General features: G+C 45.2%; 2 protein-coding genes across 15 annotated transcripts in view; one reads left to right on the plus strand and one right to left on the minus strand.

Annotated features, from left to right (window-relative positions):
* Window positions 1–4,967: 4,967 nt before the first annotated feature.
* WDR20 (WD repeat domain 20) overlaps window positions 4,968–15,762 on the plus strand; it is a 73,563-nt gene continuing 62,768 nt past the window's right edge. For all 14 annotated transcript variants that reach the window (XR_016440368.1, XR_016440369.1, XR_016440374.1 and 11 more), the window contains exon 1: window positions 4,968–5,270. Coding sequence is in view for 6 of the 14 variants with exons in the window: in XM_090034052.1 (XP_089890178.1) it covers window positions 5,007–5,270 (264 nt within the window). In the remaining 8 variants the exon portion in view is untranslated. The remainder of the gene's footprint in view (window positions 5,271–15,762) is intronic.
* Window positions 5,356–15,762, minus strand: part of LOC149872219 (uncharacterized) — a 37,269-nt gene continuing 26,862 nt past the window's right edge. The window contains exon 2 of the mRNA XM_090034473.1: window positions 5,356–5,828. Within this exon, the coding sequence (XP_089890599.1) occupies window positions 5,356–5,828 (473 nt within the window). The remainder of the gene's footprint in view (window positions 5,829–15,762) is intronic.

Genomic DNA, 15,762 nt, shown 5'->3' on the forward strand with positions numbered 1-15,762 from the left:
AACACTGCTGGCAACATTAGCAGCGGCCAGGGGTGATTGAGGACCACCCGCAGACACCACTGGCAGTGTTGGCGGTGGGGAGGCTGGGGATGGCAAGCAGCAACTGCCTGCCAGTGCCACTGGCAGTGTCGGCAGCACTTTACACAGTGTGTGCACCGCTAATCTCAGGGGGTGCACATACACCCCCTACGTGTTGCCAGTGTTTTCAGATCAAAATAGGCAAAGCATCATTCAGAGAAGTGACCTTTCCTTCCATTTCCAAATGTGCTGTAGTTTGAGAAACACTGAAGAAACTCACTTTAGACACATTGATTCTAGGCTGTACACCCCAGTGTCTAACTTATGATTCCCAAACAGGCTCATAGATAATTTAGTCAGAAGTTCACTAGAGAAGCCTAACTATCTGAAGCTAATATTCTAGATGTAGCACACCCTGGAATCAGGCTAGGACATGTAGCTGAAATAAAGTTAGGAACAAATCTACTGTCAGTGGATAGATGGCAGACATCCATTCTCATCTGCCTGAAACTCTCTGTAGCACGTTGACCTTGAGATATGTTTTACCTGAGAGAGGCGTTAAGGATCCAAGGAAATATTTTGAGTCCCTTTCAGAAGGACACAGCCCACAAGTAGTAACAGGAAAACTGTGCTTCCTCCAGTAGATCCTTCTTACATGGAATTTCATAAGGATCAATTCTTTAAACAACCACTATGTCAACTGGTCTGATAACGACACAAGTGGTGGCTATAAACAGATAACAGCTCTCCCAGTCCCTCACCACATGCTAGCAAGCCACTACTACTGAGATGGTCCTGCAGGGAAAGAACAGCTGGCTGAAGCTGAACCTGACCCTGACCTAGCTACAAGTGTGCTACTGGGTTTGAGGAGTTCTTGAAGAGTTTGCATGTGAAATCTCCTTTGACTGAGGCACAACTGTTCAATTCAACATGTAGTACAGAAATGCTTTTGGCTTCCTCATTGATACTAAAATTCCCATAAGTAACTTGTCTATCATTTTTGGCTTGATCAATGGCTCTCACTAACCCTGGCAGACATTAACCTGGCCTCAGAGAGGGAGCCACACTAGCCTGCCGCAGACAAAAGGCAGGGTAGATTGGCATCAGACTGAATCAGAGCTACACAAGTAAGTGGCAGCTTGCTTCATCAGAAGCTAGGAAGCTGCTGCTTAGTAAGGCTTGCGCATCTCCAATTTAGTCCGCAAGGTGCAACTCTACCTTCCTTCTGTCTTGGTCACTCATGCCTTTATTGCCTCTTAACAGGTCTGCAGCAACACTGTGCCCAGGGGTAAGATGTCCTCAGGAGTGTGTTGGCGTCAGACCCACATCACCAGACCCACAGGCTCAGACCCACACTCTCATTCTAGTGCCCCTTAGCCTGGGTGTGGGCTACTGAACTGCAGGGAGAAGACTGCGCTTGACAACTCTGCCCACTTCAGGCACCAGGGCCTCTCTCCACTGCAGCTTTCACCCCCCCCCACCTCCTTTGCCTTCCAGGCCCTAACCCCCAGCAGCAGCAGCAGCGCCTCTAATCAGTGTCACCCTCAGAAGAGCCCCCGCCTCCCCACTAAGCAAACCCCTGCTCTCTGCTGCAAGGCTTGGGCAAACCAGGGTGGATTCGATTCAAATCAAATCAAATTAAATCATGATTTAAATCATTGGTAAGGGAGCTTCAATTTAAGGGATCCCTTGTTTTCTAAAAAAAGTGCATTCTTGTTGTTTGATATCCTTTATTCATATAACTTCTTGAAACTTTGCACTAAGAGAGAAGTAAGGGCTTGACTGTGTACACACTTGAGAGAGACAACAGGACTGATGAGGGGTAATCAGGTCTGTTCACTCTCATCTCCATACACTGCTGTTCACAAGGATGTTATCTCTGGAGACAACACACACCCCCTGTGCTTGAAGAAGGGCGTTTGTGCCCAAAAGCTTGCAAAGAACAATTTTTTCAACTATTTAGTTGGTCTAATAAAAGCTATTCCATCTACCCAAAGAACCTTGTCTGTCTATGCTGTCTAGAGTCACAAATCCAGTTTCATAGTTTCTAGGGGCGGAACGGACCTGAACAGATCATCAAGTCTGACCCCCTGCCTTGGGCAGGAATGAGTGCTGGGATCATAATACCCCAGCCAGATATCTATCCAACGTCATCTTGAAGACCCCCAAGGTAAGGGAGAGCACCGTCTCCCTTGGGAGCCCATTCTAGAGCCTGACAGCCCTAACCATAAAGTAATGCCTCCTGATATCAAGCCTGAACATGCTCTCAGTCAATTTGTGGCTGTTATTCCTTGTTATCCCAGGTGGTGCCTGGGGGAACGGAGCCTCACCTATTTTCCGCTGGTCCCCCCTGGCAAATTTATAAACAGCCACCCCTCTCAGACTTTTCTTATGGAGGCTGAATAGATTCAGGCCCTTTAGTCTGTCTTCGTAGGGCCTGGCCTTCTGCCCCCTGACCATGCAAGTGGCCCTCCTCTGAACCCTCTCAAGGTTAGCCATATCCTTCTTGAAGTGCGGCACCCAGAACTGGATACAGTACTCCAACTATGGCCTGACCAATGCTGCATAGAGGGGAAGGATCACTTCCCTGGACCTGCTTTTGATGCATCTGTAGATCCATGACAAGGTGTGAGTAGCCTTACTGACCACTTCCTCGCATTGGTGGCTCATGTTCATCCTGGAGTCAACAATGACTCCAAGATCCCTTTTGGCCACTGTGTTAATAAGAAGGGTGTTCCCTAGCCTATAGGTATGTTGCAGATTCCTTCTCCATAGATGCAGCACCCTGTACTTGTCTGCGTTGAATTCCATTCATTCTAATCTGCCCATCTCTGTAACTTGTCTAGATCTAGTTGAATTCTGTCCCTCCCCTTCAGTGTGCCCGCTTCTCCCCACATCTTTGTGTCATCAGCGGTTTTGGACAGTGTGCTTTTCACATCCATCTCCAAGTCACTGATAAAGATGTTGAATAGCACAGGCCCGAGGACCAAGCCCTGGGGAACTCCACTGCCTACATCCCTCCAGGTCGAAAATGACCCGTCCACCACCACTCTCTGGGTGCGACCATTGAGCGAATTTGCCAACCATCTGACTATGTAGGCATCAATGCTGCAGTTGCCTAGTTTTTTTTGAGCATGGGGTGAGAAACAGTGTCAAAGGCCTTCTTGAAGTCTAGGTAGACAACATCCACCACAACGCCTGCATCCAAGGACTTTGTGACCTGGTCGTAAAAGGAAACAAGGTTAGTTAGGCAGGATCTGCCTGCAGTGAACCTGTGTTGGTTGCCCCTGAGCATTACGTCCCGTGCTGGGCCCCCACAGATGCGTTCCTTGATAATTTTCTCAAAGGTCTTCCCAAGGACCAAGGTGATACTAACTGGCTGGGTCCTCCTTTCTCCCCTTCTTGTAAATGGGGACCACATTGGCCCTTTTCCAGTCCTCTGGGACCTGGCCAGAGCCCCACAAGCGCTCATACAGCTGTGCCAGGGGCCCTGCTATGACCCCCGCCAATTCCCTCAGTACCCTTGGATGAAGAACATCTGGACCTGCTGATTTATACATGTCCAGCCCCCCCCAAGAGTTCCCTAACTAGATCGGCCCTGATCCTAGGCATGGCGTTGCGTCCCCTGAGGTTGTCCGTAATCCTAGTGGGGGAGTTGTCCTGGTCCCTGCTCAGAAATATAGAGGCAAAGAACTCATTGAAGAGATCAGCTTTTTCCTTTGCTGCAATCACCAGATTGCCAAACCTGTCCTGCAGGGGTCCCACGTTACCTGGTGCCTTCTTACTCCTAATTTATTTGAAAAAGGACTTTCTGTTATCCTTAATTCTGGTCGCCAGCCCTAGTTCCATCTCTGCCTTGGCCTTCCTAACCGCCTCCCTGCAATCACGAGCAACAGAGGTGCAATCCTCTTCGGTGATTGCCCCTTGCTTCCACTGATTGTATGCCACCTATTTTGCCCTCAGGCCCTCCTAGATGCCTTTACTGAGCCAAGGGGTCTTTTTAGCACTCTTCCCCCTTTGGTTTGTGTTGGGACTGACTCCTTCTGAGCTTGGAGGATCGTCTCCTTAAGGAAGAACCACCCGTCCTGGACTCCCATCTCATTGAAGCTCCGAGTCCCCAATGTCTCTCTTATTAATCTCCTTAGCTCATTGAAGTCATCACTCCTGAAGTCAAGGACTTTTGCCTTACTGCTTGCTTTCACCACCCTGCGCCAGATAGTAAATTCCAGCAGATGATGGTCACGAACGCCTAGGTAGTCGAACACCTGCAGATCCCTCACCAGGTCATTGCCTGTGGCAAGCTTAAGAACTGAAACTATGCATCACAGAGCTGTTTAATGGGATCTTCTAGACTGAGCACTGAATCCCATTGGGTAGAGCGGTTTCCTTGAATCTTGACTAATCTATAGACTAGCCTCTGGGAACCCAGTAAGTTTGGGCCCCTAATACATAGCCCATGGCCTGCTGTGACCTTTTATAAAACTTCTAAAAAGGTTTCATGAATATATTGTCTCAAATAGTATATAACTTTGTTATAATCCCAATTCCATGATACTGTTGAGCTTTAACATAAATTAAAACTATATATGTTTATTATTTTTTAAAAAGCATCTTAACTAAAAAAAGATTAAATTAAAAAAAGTCTTTTAAATTAAAAAAATAAGATTTCTTTTTAAATTGTTTTTTTAAAATCACGTTTGGGGAGGCACGTGGGCCTGAGCACGGTGGCCTGTTTACTGCGCCTCTGCGCATGCGCTACAGAGCTACCCTTCCCCCTCTATTCCCACCCTTTCCACGAGGAGAGGCCCCGCCCCCCTCCGCGGCTGGGGCTAAGCAGGCAGCAGCCCCGCCCGCTCATGCGCAGTGGCGCCGTAAACAGGCGAGCGGCTCCTCCCCCCGCACGGCGCCTGCGCGGACGCCCCCGGGCAGGGCGAGCGAGCGGCGGCGCCTGCGCAGTGTGGCTACATCCGGGCACTGGGGCAGGATGAATGCTCCTTTTCAAGATGGCGGCGGAGGGAGGAGGGAAGGAGATGAACGAGATTAAGACCCAGTTCACCACCCGGGAGGGGGTGTACAAGTTGCTGAGCCACTCGGAGTACAGCCGGCCCAACCGCGTGCCCTTCAACTCGCAGGGCTCCAACCCGGTCCGCGTCTCCTTCGTCAACGTCAACGACCAGAGCGGCAACGGCGACCGGCTCTGCTTCAATGTGGGCCGGGAGCTCTACTTCTACATCTACAAGGGGGTCCGCAAGGTACCGCCGGGCCGGGGCTGCTCCGGGGTGGGGGCCTGCGCCCGCAGCTGTACCCCGGGGGAGGGAGCCCGGGGGATGCGCTGCGTCAGGCCGGGCTGCGCCCGCGCGGCGGGGCCTCTGCTGCCAGGTGCCCCCGGCGCTGGCTGGTGTCGTTGCACGGGGCCTGGCCGGGCTCGGACGGTGCGGGCTGCCCCCTGATCGCGGCCGGGGCTGTGGGCACCTCTTGCTGGTGCCCCGCGTGCGTGAACCCCAGGCTGGCTCCTCTCCCTGGGCGAGTAGACGACTGCGCTGCTGGACGTGGGCAGAGGCAGCGATGTCGGCGTAGGTAAATCCCCACCGCCTTCAGGACCTCCTGGCCCCTGTGCTCGGGGTGGGGAGCGGAGGCACAAGGAGAGCCGGCGACTTGCCCAAGGTCATGATGGGAGGCTTGTGGAAATGCTGCCTGCGTCTCCAAGGTCCCAGGAGAGTGCCCTAACTGCTCCTCGCTAAGCACAATCAGGAGCTGAGGCTTGGTTGTCAGTGGCTGGAGACTCGCTGGATCCCATCCATTGCTAGTTTCTGTGAAATGGGTATGTGCGCTTGTTTGCCTTCATACCTACGGCATCAGTCCCGCTTGTTTGAGGGGTTTTCAGCCACATTTGTGAATTTCAAGACTTAATTATCAACTGCTCTTTTTTTAAGTTCCTGAAGAGTATCGGGTATTTGAACAGTAATATTTCTCACTCAGGCGAAACAGTTGCTAGCTCTACTACTTTCCTTTCTGTAGGGAGGATGTGTTGTCCATGGATCACTGGCAGCAGCTGCCTCTCTTCATCCTGCCATCCATGTAATCTAGACTTCTGTGTTTGTTCTGTGTAGGGAATAGCTGTAGACTTCTGCAATTTTTTTACTTGGAGCAGGCTTTCATGTAGCCCAGTTACGGTTCATGTGACCCTTTGTTAATCTCTTTTTTTAATTGGTGTTTCTTAAAAGTAAAGAAAAATCCAATGGATGAGAGTGTCTTTAGACCAGGGAACTTCTGTGTGCCAGCTTTAAAGTTTATACACTTTATTTGCTGTTTTTAATAGTTCTTCAGTATCTCTTTAGTAAAATGGTATTTACATTTGTGGGTGGGTAAAATGGGAGTTGAAAATGCTGAAGGCAGGGTATATTTGCATCCTTAACTAAATAAGACATGCATAGTATGAGCTTCTGTGAGCCTGAGCTCACTTCATTACATGCTGTTGAAAACGCTCCTATATCTGCTCATTGGGTGTCTAACTTAGGGGTTTTGATGCATAAGAATAAACATTGTACTAGATGTATGTTTTACAGTGTTGTTTGGAAGAAAACAGGCAAGAGGGTTGTAATGGAATTTGTATTTAAGAACTTGTCAGCAATTTTACCAGTTTGATAAGGGCTACAGAAGAGATGATAGTTCTATATATGTAACTTGAGGTTTAAAGTTTTTTCCTTTTTTAAAAATAATTTTCTTCAATAGAGTTTCTCTGTCTGCCTCTTTAAAATAGTTTGTCAATTTGGAATATTTTCCCTGTGAATTTATCTGACTATTTGGTGGGTTGGAACTCTTTAATATTCATATTGGCATTTCTTTGCTTTCTCTGTGGAGGTAGGAAAACCAGGTGACAATTACAATTTTCAGTATAGTCAATTCTTTTTAGGAAGAATGGTGATCTATGTTACAAACCTTACTCCTTACTGCCTCTTGTACAGAATCTGTGAGAGTAGGAGAGTTCTGTAGTGAATTAAATTGGAAGTATAAATTATAGTCTCTAAAATGAATAGATATCAGATAAGCTACTGGAATATTAACAATGTCCTTTTAAAACAGTCTCCCAGATTAAAAAATTAAATTTGAAACTGACCCAGACTTGGCCATCCTTCCTAACATAGATGAAGGTAATGCCTTTACATCTTTTTTTTTTTACATGTCGTTATAATTTAAATTCCTGCTAGCTCATGTTACCTAAATCTGATTCAAACTTGATTACTTGCCTAATCCATTTAGAATAAATCGGTTCAAAAACTTTAAGTTAACTATAACGCATGCAAATTTGTGTTTTTGCTGAAGCTACAAAATAAATTGTTATTTTTACATCTTTCTCATTGCTAACCAGCCTTAAAGTCCTTTGTTTTGACTGAAGTTGGTGTAAATTATTCCACTGACCTCTATGAGGGGCACGGCCTTTCCACCATGCTTAGATAACTGTTTCTGTAGCAGAGCTTTTTTGCAGGTTACTGATTCTTCTTTAATATACTTCATACTTGATTCAGCTATGGAAAGTTGCAAAGTAAATTATTAAACTTTTTGCAACTGCTTTCTGAGTAGTGACTCCAATGAGCATTATTGATATAAAGAAACCTTTAGATATGCAAAACTTTCTCTTAACAGTCTGTTGGAGTTCTTTGAGGATGGCAACAAGCATGTATGGATAAGGAGGATACAGTTGTTACAGTATACGTGGATTTGCAAAAAGCTGCTGACAGTCTCTTGCAAAAAGCACTGAAAGAAAGTAGGCTGTCCTGGGATCAGAAGGGGAAGGACCTTTCACATACTGAAAACTGGTTAAAGGGTAGGAAATGAAGTGTAGGATTAAATGGTGACTTTTCAGAATGGAGAAGAAGGTAAACAGTGATGTCCTTCAGAGAGCTGTGCTGTTCAGGTTCTGCACGTTCAGAAATGATCTGGAAAAGGGGTAGTTAAGTGGCAAAGATTGTAGGTGATACAACTTTGTTCTTGATGATCAAAACTAAGGCTAATGGTGAAGAGTTGCAGGAAAATCTCTCAAAACTGAGTGTAATAAAGTGGCAGGGATCATTTCAATGCTGATATGCCTAAGGGGGAAAAATAAGCCAAACTATACATCCCCAGTGATGGCTTCTGTATTAGTTATTACTACTCAGGAAAGATTTTGATGTCCCTGTGAAAATTTCTCTAAAAACATGGGCTCACTGTGCACTGGTAGTCAAAAAGGCAAATTAAAAATATTAAGAATCATTAGGAATCTATATGAAGAAATGGAAAATGTTCTTACATAAAACGTACTACAGTCACATTTTGACTGCTGCTTGCAGTTCTGGTCACTCCATCTCAAAAGGATATACCTGAACTAGGAAAGGTGCAGAGAAGGGCAACAAAGATGATCAGGGTATAAAACTGCTTTTGTGCTATGAGAGATTGTAAAGGCTAGATCTCATCAGCTTGGAAGAGATGAAAGAGGATATGATGGAAGTCAATGAAATCACTTTTCCATAGTATTAATGAATAGGGAACTGTTGTTTTATTATCTCTCAATAAAGTTACTGGGTACCTCCTAGTTCTTTTATCAGGCAGCAGGTTTCTAACAAAAAGAACTGAGTAAGTGAGATGCATGTAATGCATAATTACCTTGTGGAACTCATTGCCCCAGGATATTTCAGAGGCTAATAGTATAACCAGGTGAAAAATGGATTAGGCAAATCTATGTGAGATTTAACAGCCCCTGGTGGACCTATGTGAGGTGTGTTGTGTACTAATGGTGACTGGCAGGTTATGACTGAGGATGGATGAATTCACGCATGCCCTGTTCTTTTATACTCTTCTTGTAAAAGCAGGGGGAGAGGGGGAAGGCAAGCTTTTTGGCAGGCATGCTACAGATAAGCCCTGCATCCTCCTTGAGCACCATTCAGATTCTCTTCCCTTATCTGATCTGCAGCTTATCTTTCTTCTCTCTGCCTAGTCTGCTGCTCTGCTTCCTGCTCCCTGCCTTATCTGCCGTGGGCTGCCTGTCCCCTCCCCAATCTGTCACATACCACACACAGGGGCTGCTGATGCCACTTACAACACCAGTGCTACAGTTTACCTATCCCTGCTGTAAATAATCCAGTACATGCCACAGTTGGGGACCTGGTACTGGGCTGGATAGATCTCTGGTCTGACCCAGTATAGCAGTTCTTACACTCTTCACTTATCTACTGTCATGTCCTAAATTATCTTTGTTTTCCATCTCCTTTTTGACTCATTCTATTTAGTTGAAGCCATAACCTAGACCACCAAATCTCTCTTCTGTTTTACAGTTATCCTAGAATAGGATTAATTGTTTTTAGTGACAGTGGTTTTGGAAAATACAAACTAGAGTTGGGCTTGGTGTCTAAGGTGGTAGTGTAAGCTCCTTGAATTCTTATTAGTTTTGAAGAGAAGAAGGACCTGCATAATGCCGCTGGGGACATTAGATTGTGAACTAGTTCATCTGAATTTTCTCTATCAGAACATTTTATAGGTGAAATTGAGGAAGAGAGCAAGAAAGGATGAAAGTCTAGAAACTTGGAACAGAGTCATAATCCAACTTTTTACTTGAGGGCTTGTATACGGCCTCTTTTCTCCTGCCAAGGCAGTATGGAACTCTAAAAACCTGCTTGGTCAAGTAGGGAGGGGGATCTGTATTAAGGAGAAATTGCCTCAAATGTATTTGAGTTGAGTAAGTACTCTTGGATGTTTATGTTCCTGTGGGTTTTCCCTCGTTTCCACCTTAGCTTGTGGTTTAAGTGAGGCTATGCAGCAACCTCCTATTAAGGTGGATGTGAAGGCTAGAGTTGAAGTTGGGTATACTGAATGATATGCTGCTTGGGTGGGGAGGTCTGAAAGAGTTCTGGGTTGCATACTTCCATCTTTGGAATAAATGTCTGTACAAGAAAAGGCCCTTGCCTTGAAGGTTGGTTCTTGTGCTGTAGTCTCATCGGTGCCCCTTCAGTGGCTTTTGTAGTGTGGTGGCAATAAGAAGTGGATTCTGCATAAGTGGGTAGGCAGGCATCTTTCTTACTGGTGAGCATGGTGAGCTAACCTTCATACTGGTAAGGTAGATGAGAACGCTGTTTTCAGGGATACACTGGGCAACTGTGACTTCCTATTGGATACATCTTACTTCTGAACTGTGGACATCCTTTGACAATGACCCTGTTCAATTCCTGTTTGTAGAGTCTATAGATAGCAATGTCTTTGACCTAATTATGATGTCATATGAAATTGGCTCTGCTTTCTCCAGATGAAAACCTAGCTCAGCTTGAGCTGTGTATGCCTGATCTGCCAACCTAATGATGGATTTGTTAGCTGTCAAGTGGCAGTACCTGGTTAACAATCACTAAAATACATATTGTGTGCAAGTTTGGGGTTTTTTGCTTCATCTTGCAATTCCATTTGGGTTGGTTTCTTTCTGTTTTGGTTTTGTTTGATAGTCACCAAGATTTATCTGGGTGACTTGCTGTCTTATGGATTATTGCTTAAGATTGGTAGCCTTGTAATAAATTGTTGGACTGCTCTCCTCACCGTCCTGGCAGAAATTTTCTGGGATGGAAGGTGTTTTATCATATGTAATAGGTCACTGGACTGGGCCTCGTATATATGAGCTGATGGTCCAGTATAGATGGAAATACAAGGTGGTACGGGATGTCAGCATCTTCTGTTCTATCTGCTTGATATGAGGTTGGTTCATATGTTTTACTATTCCTGGTGGATGTTTTTCTATCCTGTTCTGGTACTTGACTATCATTATAGGTTTTTGCCCCCTAACATCTTCCTAGTAATCTCACTTACTGCAGAATAGATGGATTACTACTTGTCCTATGATCAGTGTACAGGGAGAACAGTCTTGGTGTGGTTCCCAAAACTGGATATAATACTTCAACTGAGGCCTTATCAGTGCAAAGAAGGGCACAACAATTCCCTCCCATATCTAATGTATGACACTTACTATTCTGGGATGTATTAATACAGGGGTGGGCAATTATTATGGGTGGAGTGCCACTTACCCAGTTTTGGCAGGCTGTTGAGGGCTGCATGGGTAGCCCCACCCCTTGACAGGTGTGCTCCTCCTGGTCACTATCTTGGGACCAATGTCCCAGGGCCAGCACCAGTGGGGCCCAGAGCAGGGCACAGGCTGGCAAGGGTCTGTGGAGCTGGGCTGGGCTGCACCAGCAGGGAGGGGGGAGCTGGTTGGGCTCTGTAGAGCCCCTGTTGGCTGGGATCCTGCCACCCTGCTCTGGTCCACCCCAGTACTGGTGCAGGTCTCATGTTCTCGCTGGCTCCCTGCCCACTGACACCCAGTGCCCCCCAACCCCGTGGTACAGGGGGGGACAGCGCTCAGCCCTGACCCCCTTCTCGCCAGCAGGGAAGAAACTGGTGAGGAGCATGGGGAAAAGTAGCCCCTCCCCACCCCATGCCTGGTGCCCCATGCTGCAGCTGCTTGCAGTCTGCCTAGGGCTGCCTGTGCCTGCTCTGGAGAGCCTTGTGCAGGCTGCGAGCGCCTGCACCATGGGGTGGCAACCATGGAGCAGACGAGGGCCTGCTTGTCTCTGTGCAGAGAAGGAGCCCAAGGAAAAGCTGAGTGTGTGGGGGGGGGGGAAGCGGCCCCTCCCTGCCCCATGCCTGTCGCCCTGCACTGCAGGTGCTGTCAGCCCATGTGGGGCTGTCTTGAGTGGGCACAGGCAGCCCCATGTGGGCTGCAAGCAGCTGCAGGGCAGGGCATCAGGGATGGGCGGGGAAGGGCTGCTTCGCCTCTGCGCTTCTTCCCTGCCTGGGGTCCTCTCCGCCCCCACTTACCTGAGTTTCCTGTGCCAGGGCAGTCACCTGCTCCCAGCCCAGAAACCTTGGGTGGGGCTTCTGGCTGGGGGGCAGAGCCGGGTGGGTTCCCCTGTTGTTGGAGCCCACCGAGCTTCCCCTGGGTCCTACTGCCCTTGGTTCCTGTCACTTTTGACAGGAACCAAGGGCAGAGAAATATTTATTTTCTAAATTTTTTTAGGGACCTCTCAGGACAGATGCAATTGCCCGAGGGCCGTATTTTGCCCACCCTTGTATTAATACTTTGCCTGCTCTTCCCCCTCCCCCCCCCACTTGTTATTTGGTTTTTGGTTTTTTTGCAACCCCTTCACTTTTAAGTAAGGCAGTTTATTTCCCTCTAACTTTGCCATTTTCTTTAAATCTTTTTATTCCTTGTTTTGCATTTATGCATTTGATAGGTTCATTTTAAGTGTAGCACTTTTCACTTGTCTTTATTTAATTTCATCTTTATTTATTTCTGGATCATTTATCTAATTTATGAAGATCATTTTGATTTCTAATCTATCTTGCTTGGTGGTTGCAATCCCTCCTGGTTTGGCACCATTCACAAAATTTATAAGCAAGTAGTTTCTCCTGTTATCAAGTGATTAATGAAAATAATTAGGAGTACTGAACCCAGGGCAGACCTCTTTCCATCCCCTTTTAATATATCCTCTAAGTTTGACAGTAAGTTATTTGAGTGTTTTGACTAAGTTGCATGCCATGGTGTGTAGTAGTTTCCTCTAGACTGTGTTTTCTTAGTTTATTGGGGAGTGTCATGTGGGACTGTGTCAAAAGCCTTAAAGTTAAGCTTCTTTTACTGCTTTCTTCTGTACCAGTGTGCTGGTTATCTTGTCAAAGAAGAAAATTAGGTTGGTTTGACATGATTTGTGTTCTGGCAGATCCATATAGGCTGTTCCTTATCACTTTACTATCTTTCAGGTGCTTACAAATGACTATTAATTTGTTCTGGTAATTATCTTGGTGTCACCTAGGATGATTGATAGGATAGCATCTTGTGGAAGTCTCTGCACATATCACAGCTGACATTTTTTGCTGTATAGAATGATGTGTAAAGGTGGCTAGAAATACTGCTCAAAGGAGTCATGCTGTCTTTGCAATCATGATTGTAGGAATTATTGAAGTGTTGTGGCAAGCATGTTTTAGTTTTTCATCTACTGTAGAATCCAGAAGGTCCTTATTGGAAGAGTTATTTTAGTGATTGGCACCATATTTCTTCTATGGGAGCTGAATTGATTTCTCAGCGAGGGCATTCCATCTATTATGTTAATAAGAACTAATATATTTGGACTAGATTTTGCAGTCAATTGAGAAAATTCTGGTTATGGTAAGTGCTACTTCTTATCTCTGAATTTTAATTGGAAAGATGGACAGTGACTTGAATCCACTTACTCAAGATTAAAAACAAATAGGAATAGCAGTGCATCATTTGGAAATCCTAACATCTTGCCTACTGATGTGCAAAGCATCTGTTTCTTTTTTGCCCCATGAAAAAACAGAATGCTTTATAATTTGTGTTTAAACCCTATACAGACAAGCATACAACTCCTTCCTTAAAGTTGATTGATGCTCTCTCAGAAACAAAAACTGGAAGCAAAGTGTTAAAGAAACCAACATCACAACTAGAAGTTCTGAAAGAATTTTAAGGCTAACACTGTATAGGGACCTAACAAAATCATGATTTTGTGGAAATCACAAAATCTGGCATTACCCACAAAATTGGGCAATGCCTGTGAAATCTGTGAAAACAAAAATTGACTGAAAATAAAATACTGGCCCCCCAGAGGTAGCCAGTAGTCCTCATGGCACCGTGCCATGCCTGGGGAGGGGGAGTGCTGGCATTAAGGGGAGCAAAAGATGGCTGCTGCTCCACCTCTCACTGCTAATTGGCTAAAGGCTGCCTGTTATGCAGCCCTGCCCCCCTCTACCAGTTGGTGCCAAGGAGCAGGACTGCATGATGGGCAGCTCTCAACCAGCCAGTGAGTGGCAAGAGGTGGGGTTGTATGAAAGACAGCCCTTGCAGCCAGTCAGTGGTGAGCGGTGGGGCCGCTAGGGCCCCTCAGCGAATTGGAGGCTTGGGGACCCCTCATTGAGATCTCCTTGCAAAATTGGCTGGCCACCTCCTTGCCTCGGGTAGATCTGTAACTATGTAGGAATGAAAATGTCAGATGCCCTTACTGTTTGTTCGTTCTTTCTTTCTTTTTTATCTTTGCCAGTGACTTCTGATGGAGTTAACTGAAAGAGCAACTTATCTTCAGCGCTGGCATGTGTAGGTGTAGTTAAGATTCAGAAGTTCTTTCTGTCCTTACCTCCTGTGGTTGCTATTGAGATCTTTCACGTTTTGTGGCACTCCGTATAATCCTATTCCGTAACTTTTTTTCAACTTCTTAATGAAACTACTAGAGGAGATAATGAGGGAGGATATAGGTTGCAGAAAACTGAAGATACTTAACTCTGTGTCTTGTTGGACTTGAGTAAGGTTTCTGAGGGACTTGCTTGAACGAGAGGAACTTGGAAAGACAGTGTTGGGTGTCGTCGTCCCCCCCCCCCCCCCCCCCCCCCCCCCCCCCCCCCCCCCCCAGTTTACTTGCTGGTTCTCAAAATGAACATATAGATTGCTGGCTGTCAACTTTTGAGCTCAGTCCAAGGTGCATAAATCTCTGATTTTTATGATTACTTGATGTTGCTTTTCTCTTATGCTCTAGTCTGAAAACATGTTTGGGAGTTGAATGCTGGAGAAATTATGTTAATGGCAACCCCTTGACTCTGGAATTTATTCTCTGTATTTGGCTGACAACCTTAATGATCCTAAGGCATGATGCAGTGTCACAATGGGACTCATGCTGTAAGTGACACGTCGTGAATTTTTTTTGGATTAACTTGTTACCAAAGCATAAATGCATGTAAAAGACAGTACCCTGAATCATGTTAGATCTTAAAGATATTACATATTGGAAATGTGCTCAAATTATTAATATTGCATAAGTCTTGCCGTCACTAATTATATAAACTTTATAGTTTAGGTAACTGTAGTTCTTTGTCCTTATTTTTTATGAAAATGTTGGTGACTTACTGTCAACAGTAATGTACTGTTTCAGTGACTGTAGGCTACCATTGTCAACTAATCTAATTGTTTGGAATTTTAGTGTTGAAGGGCTTAGAAAAATCTACTCTTGTTTGGAAGGAGTTGCTTTTAGCCAGAAAATTAATTAAATACTACGTTATTGTGAATGAGCTACACATCCAAAGGACTGATGTCATAAATTGTCCGGGTGGTAAGTTGACACAGTTAGACAAATAACTATTTCTTAAAATCATTTTCTTCAAGTCAAGCTTCTTGTAAGGGCTGAAGTTAGCAAAAGTAGTGTTAAATACTGTCTGCAGTATGAAATATGTGCTTTTTTATATAAAAGAATTTAACATTTGTTTTTCTCTTTGTGCATATAGTTGTACAAACAACCATTTTACTGGTTCCCAAATAGGGGTAGTGTGTGTGCATATAACATTGCCACTACCCTGATAACTAAAGCAAAATTGCTGTTTTTGCTTTTTGTCCCTTTTTTGTTTAATGGATTTAGATACATGGTTGGTGAGTTCAGCTACAAAGTCTTTATCCAGGGAAAAGCTCCTGCTGAATTTAAGGCACTCTGTGTGAGGGTTCAAGTTCAAACCTGTGGTAACTTTACAGCCTCATTTGCTTTCTCTGTCAGCTTAGGAGTGCACTTTATTTCTTTATTCCTTCTCTTAAGTTATCACATCATTTTCTAGATCCTGCTCGATCAGTCTGTCCCACTGGTCCCCATCACTAGTCTAGTAATTGGAATAGTAAATCCCTTACTGTCTAATAGACCTTATGCTCAAAAGGGAATAGATTTACCTTTGTATCTGAAACTTCTTCAG

Source organism: Crocodylus siamensis, chromosome 2, assembly GCF_052110815.1.
Source record: "Crocodylus siamensis isolate JL-2025a chromosome 2, ASM5211081v1, whole genome shotgun sequence".
NCBI lineage: Eukaryota > Metazoa > Chordata > Crocodylia > Crocodylidae > Crocodylus > Crocodylus siamensis.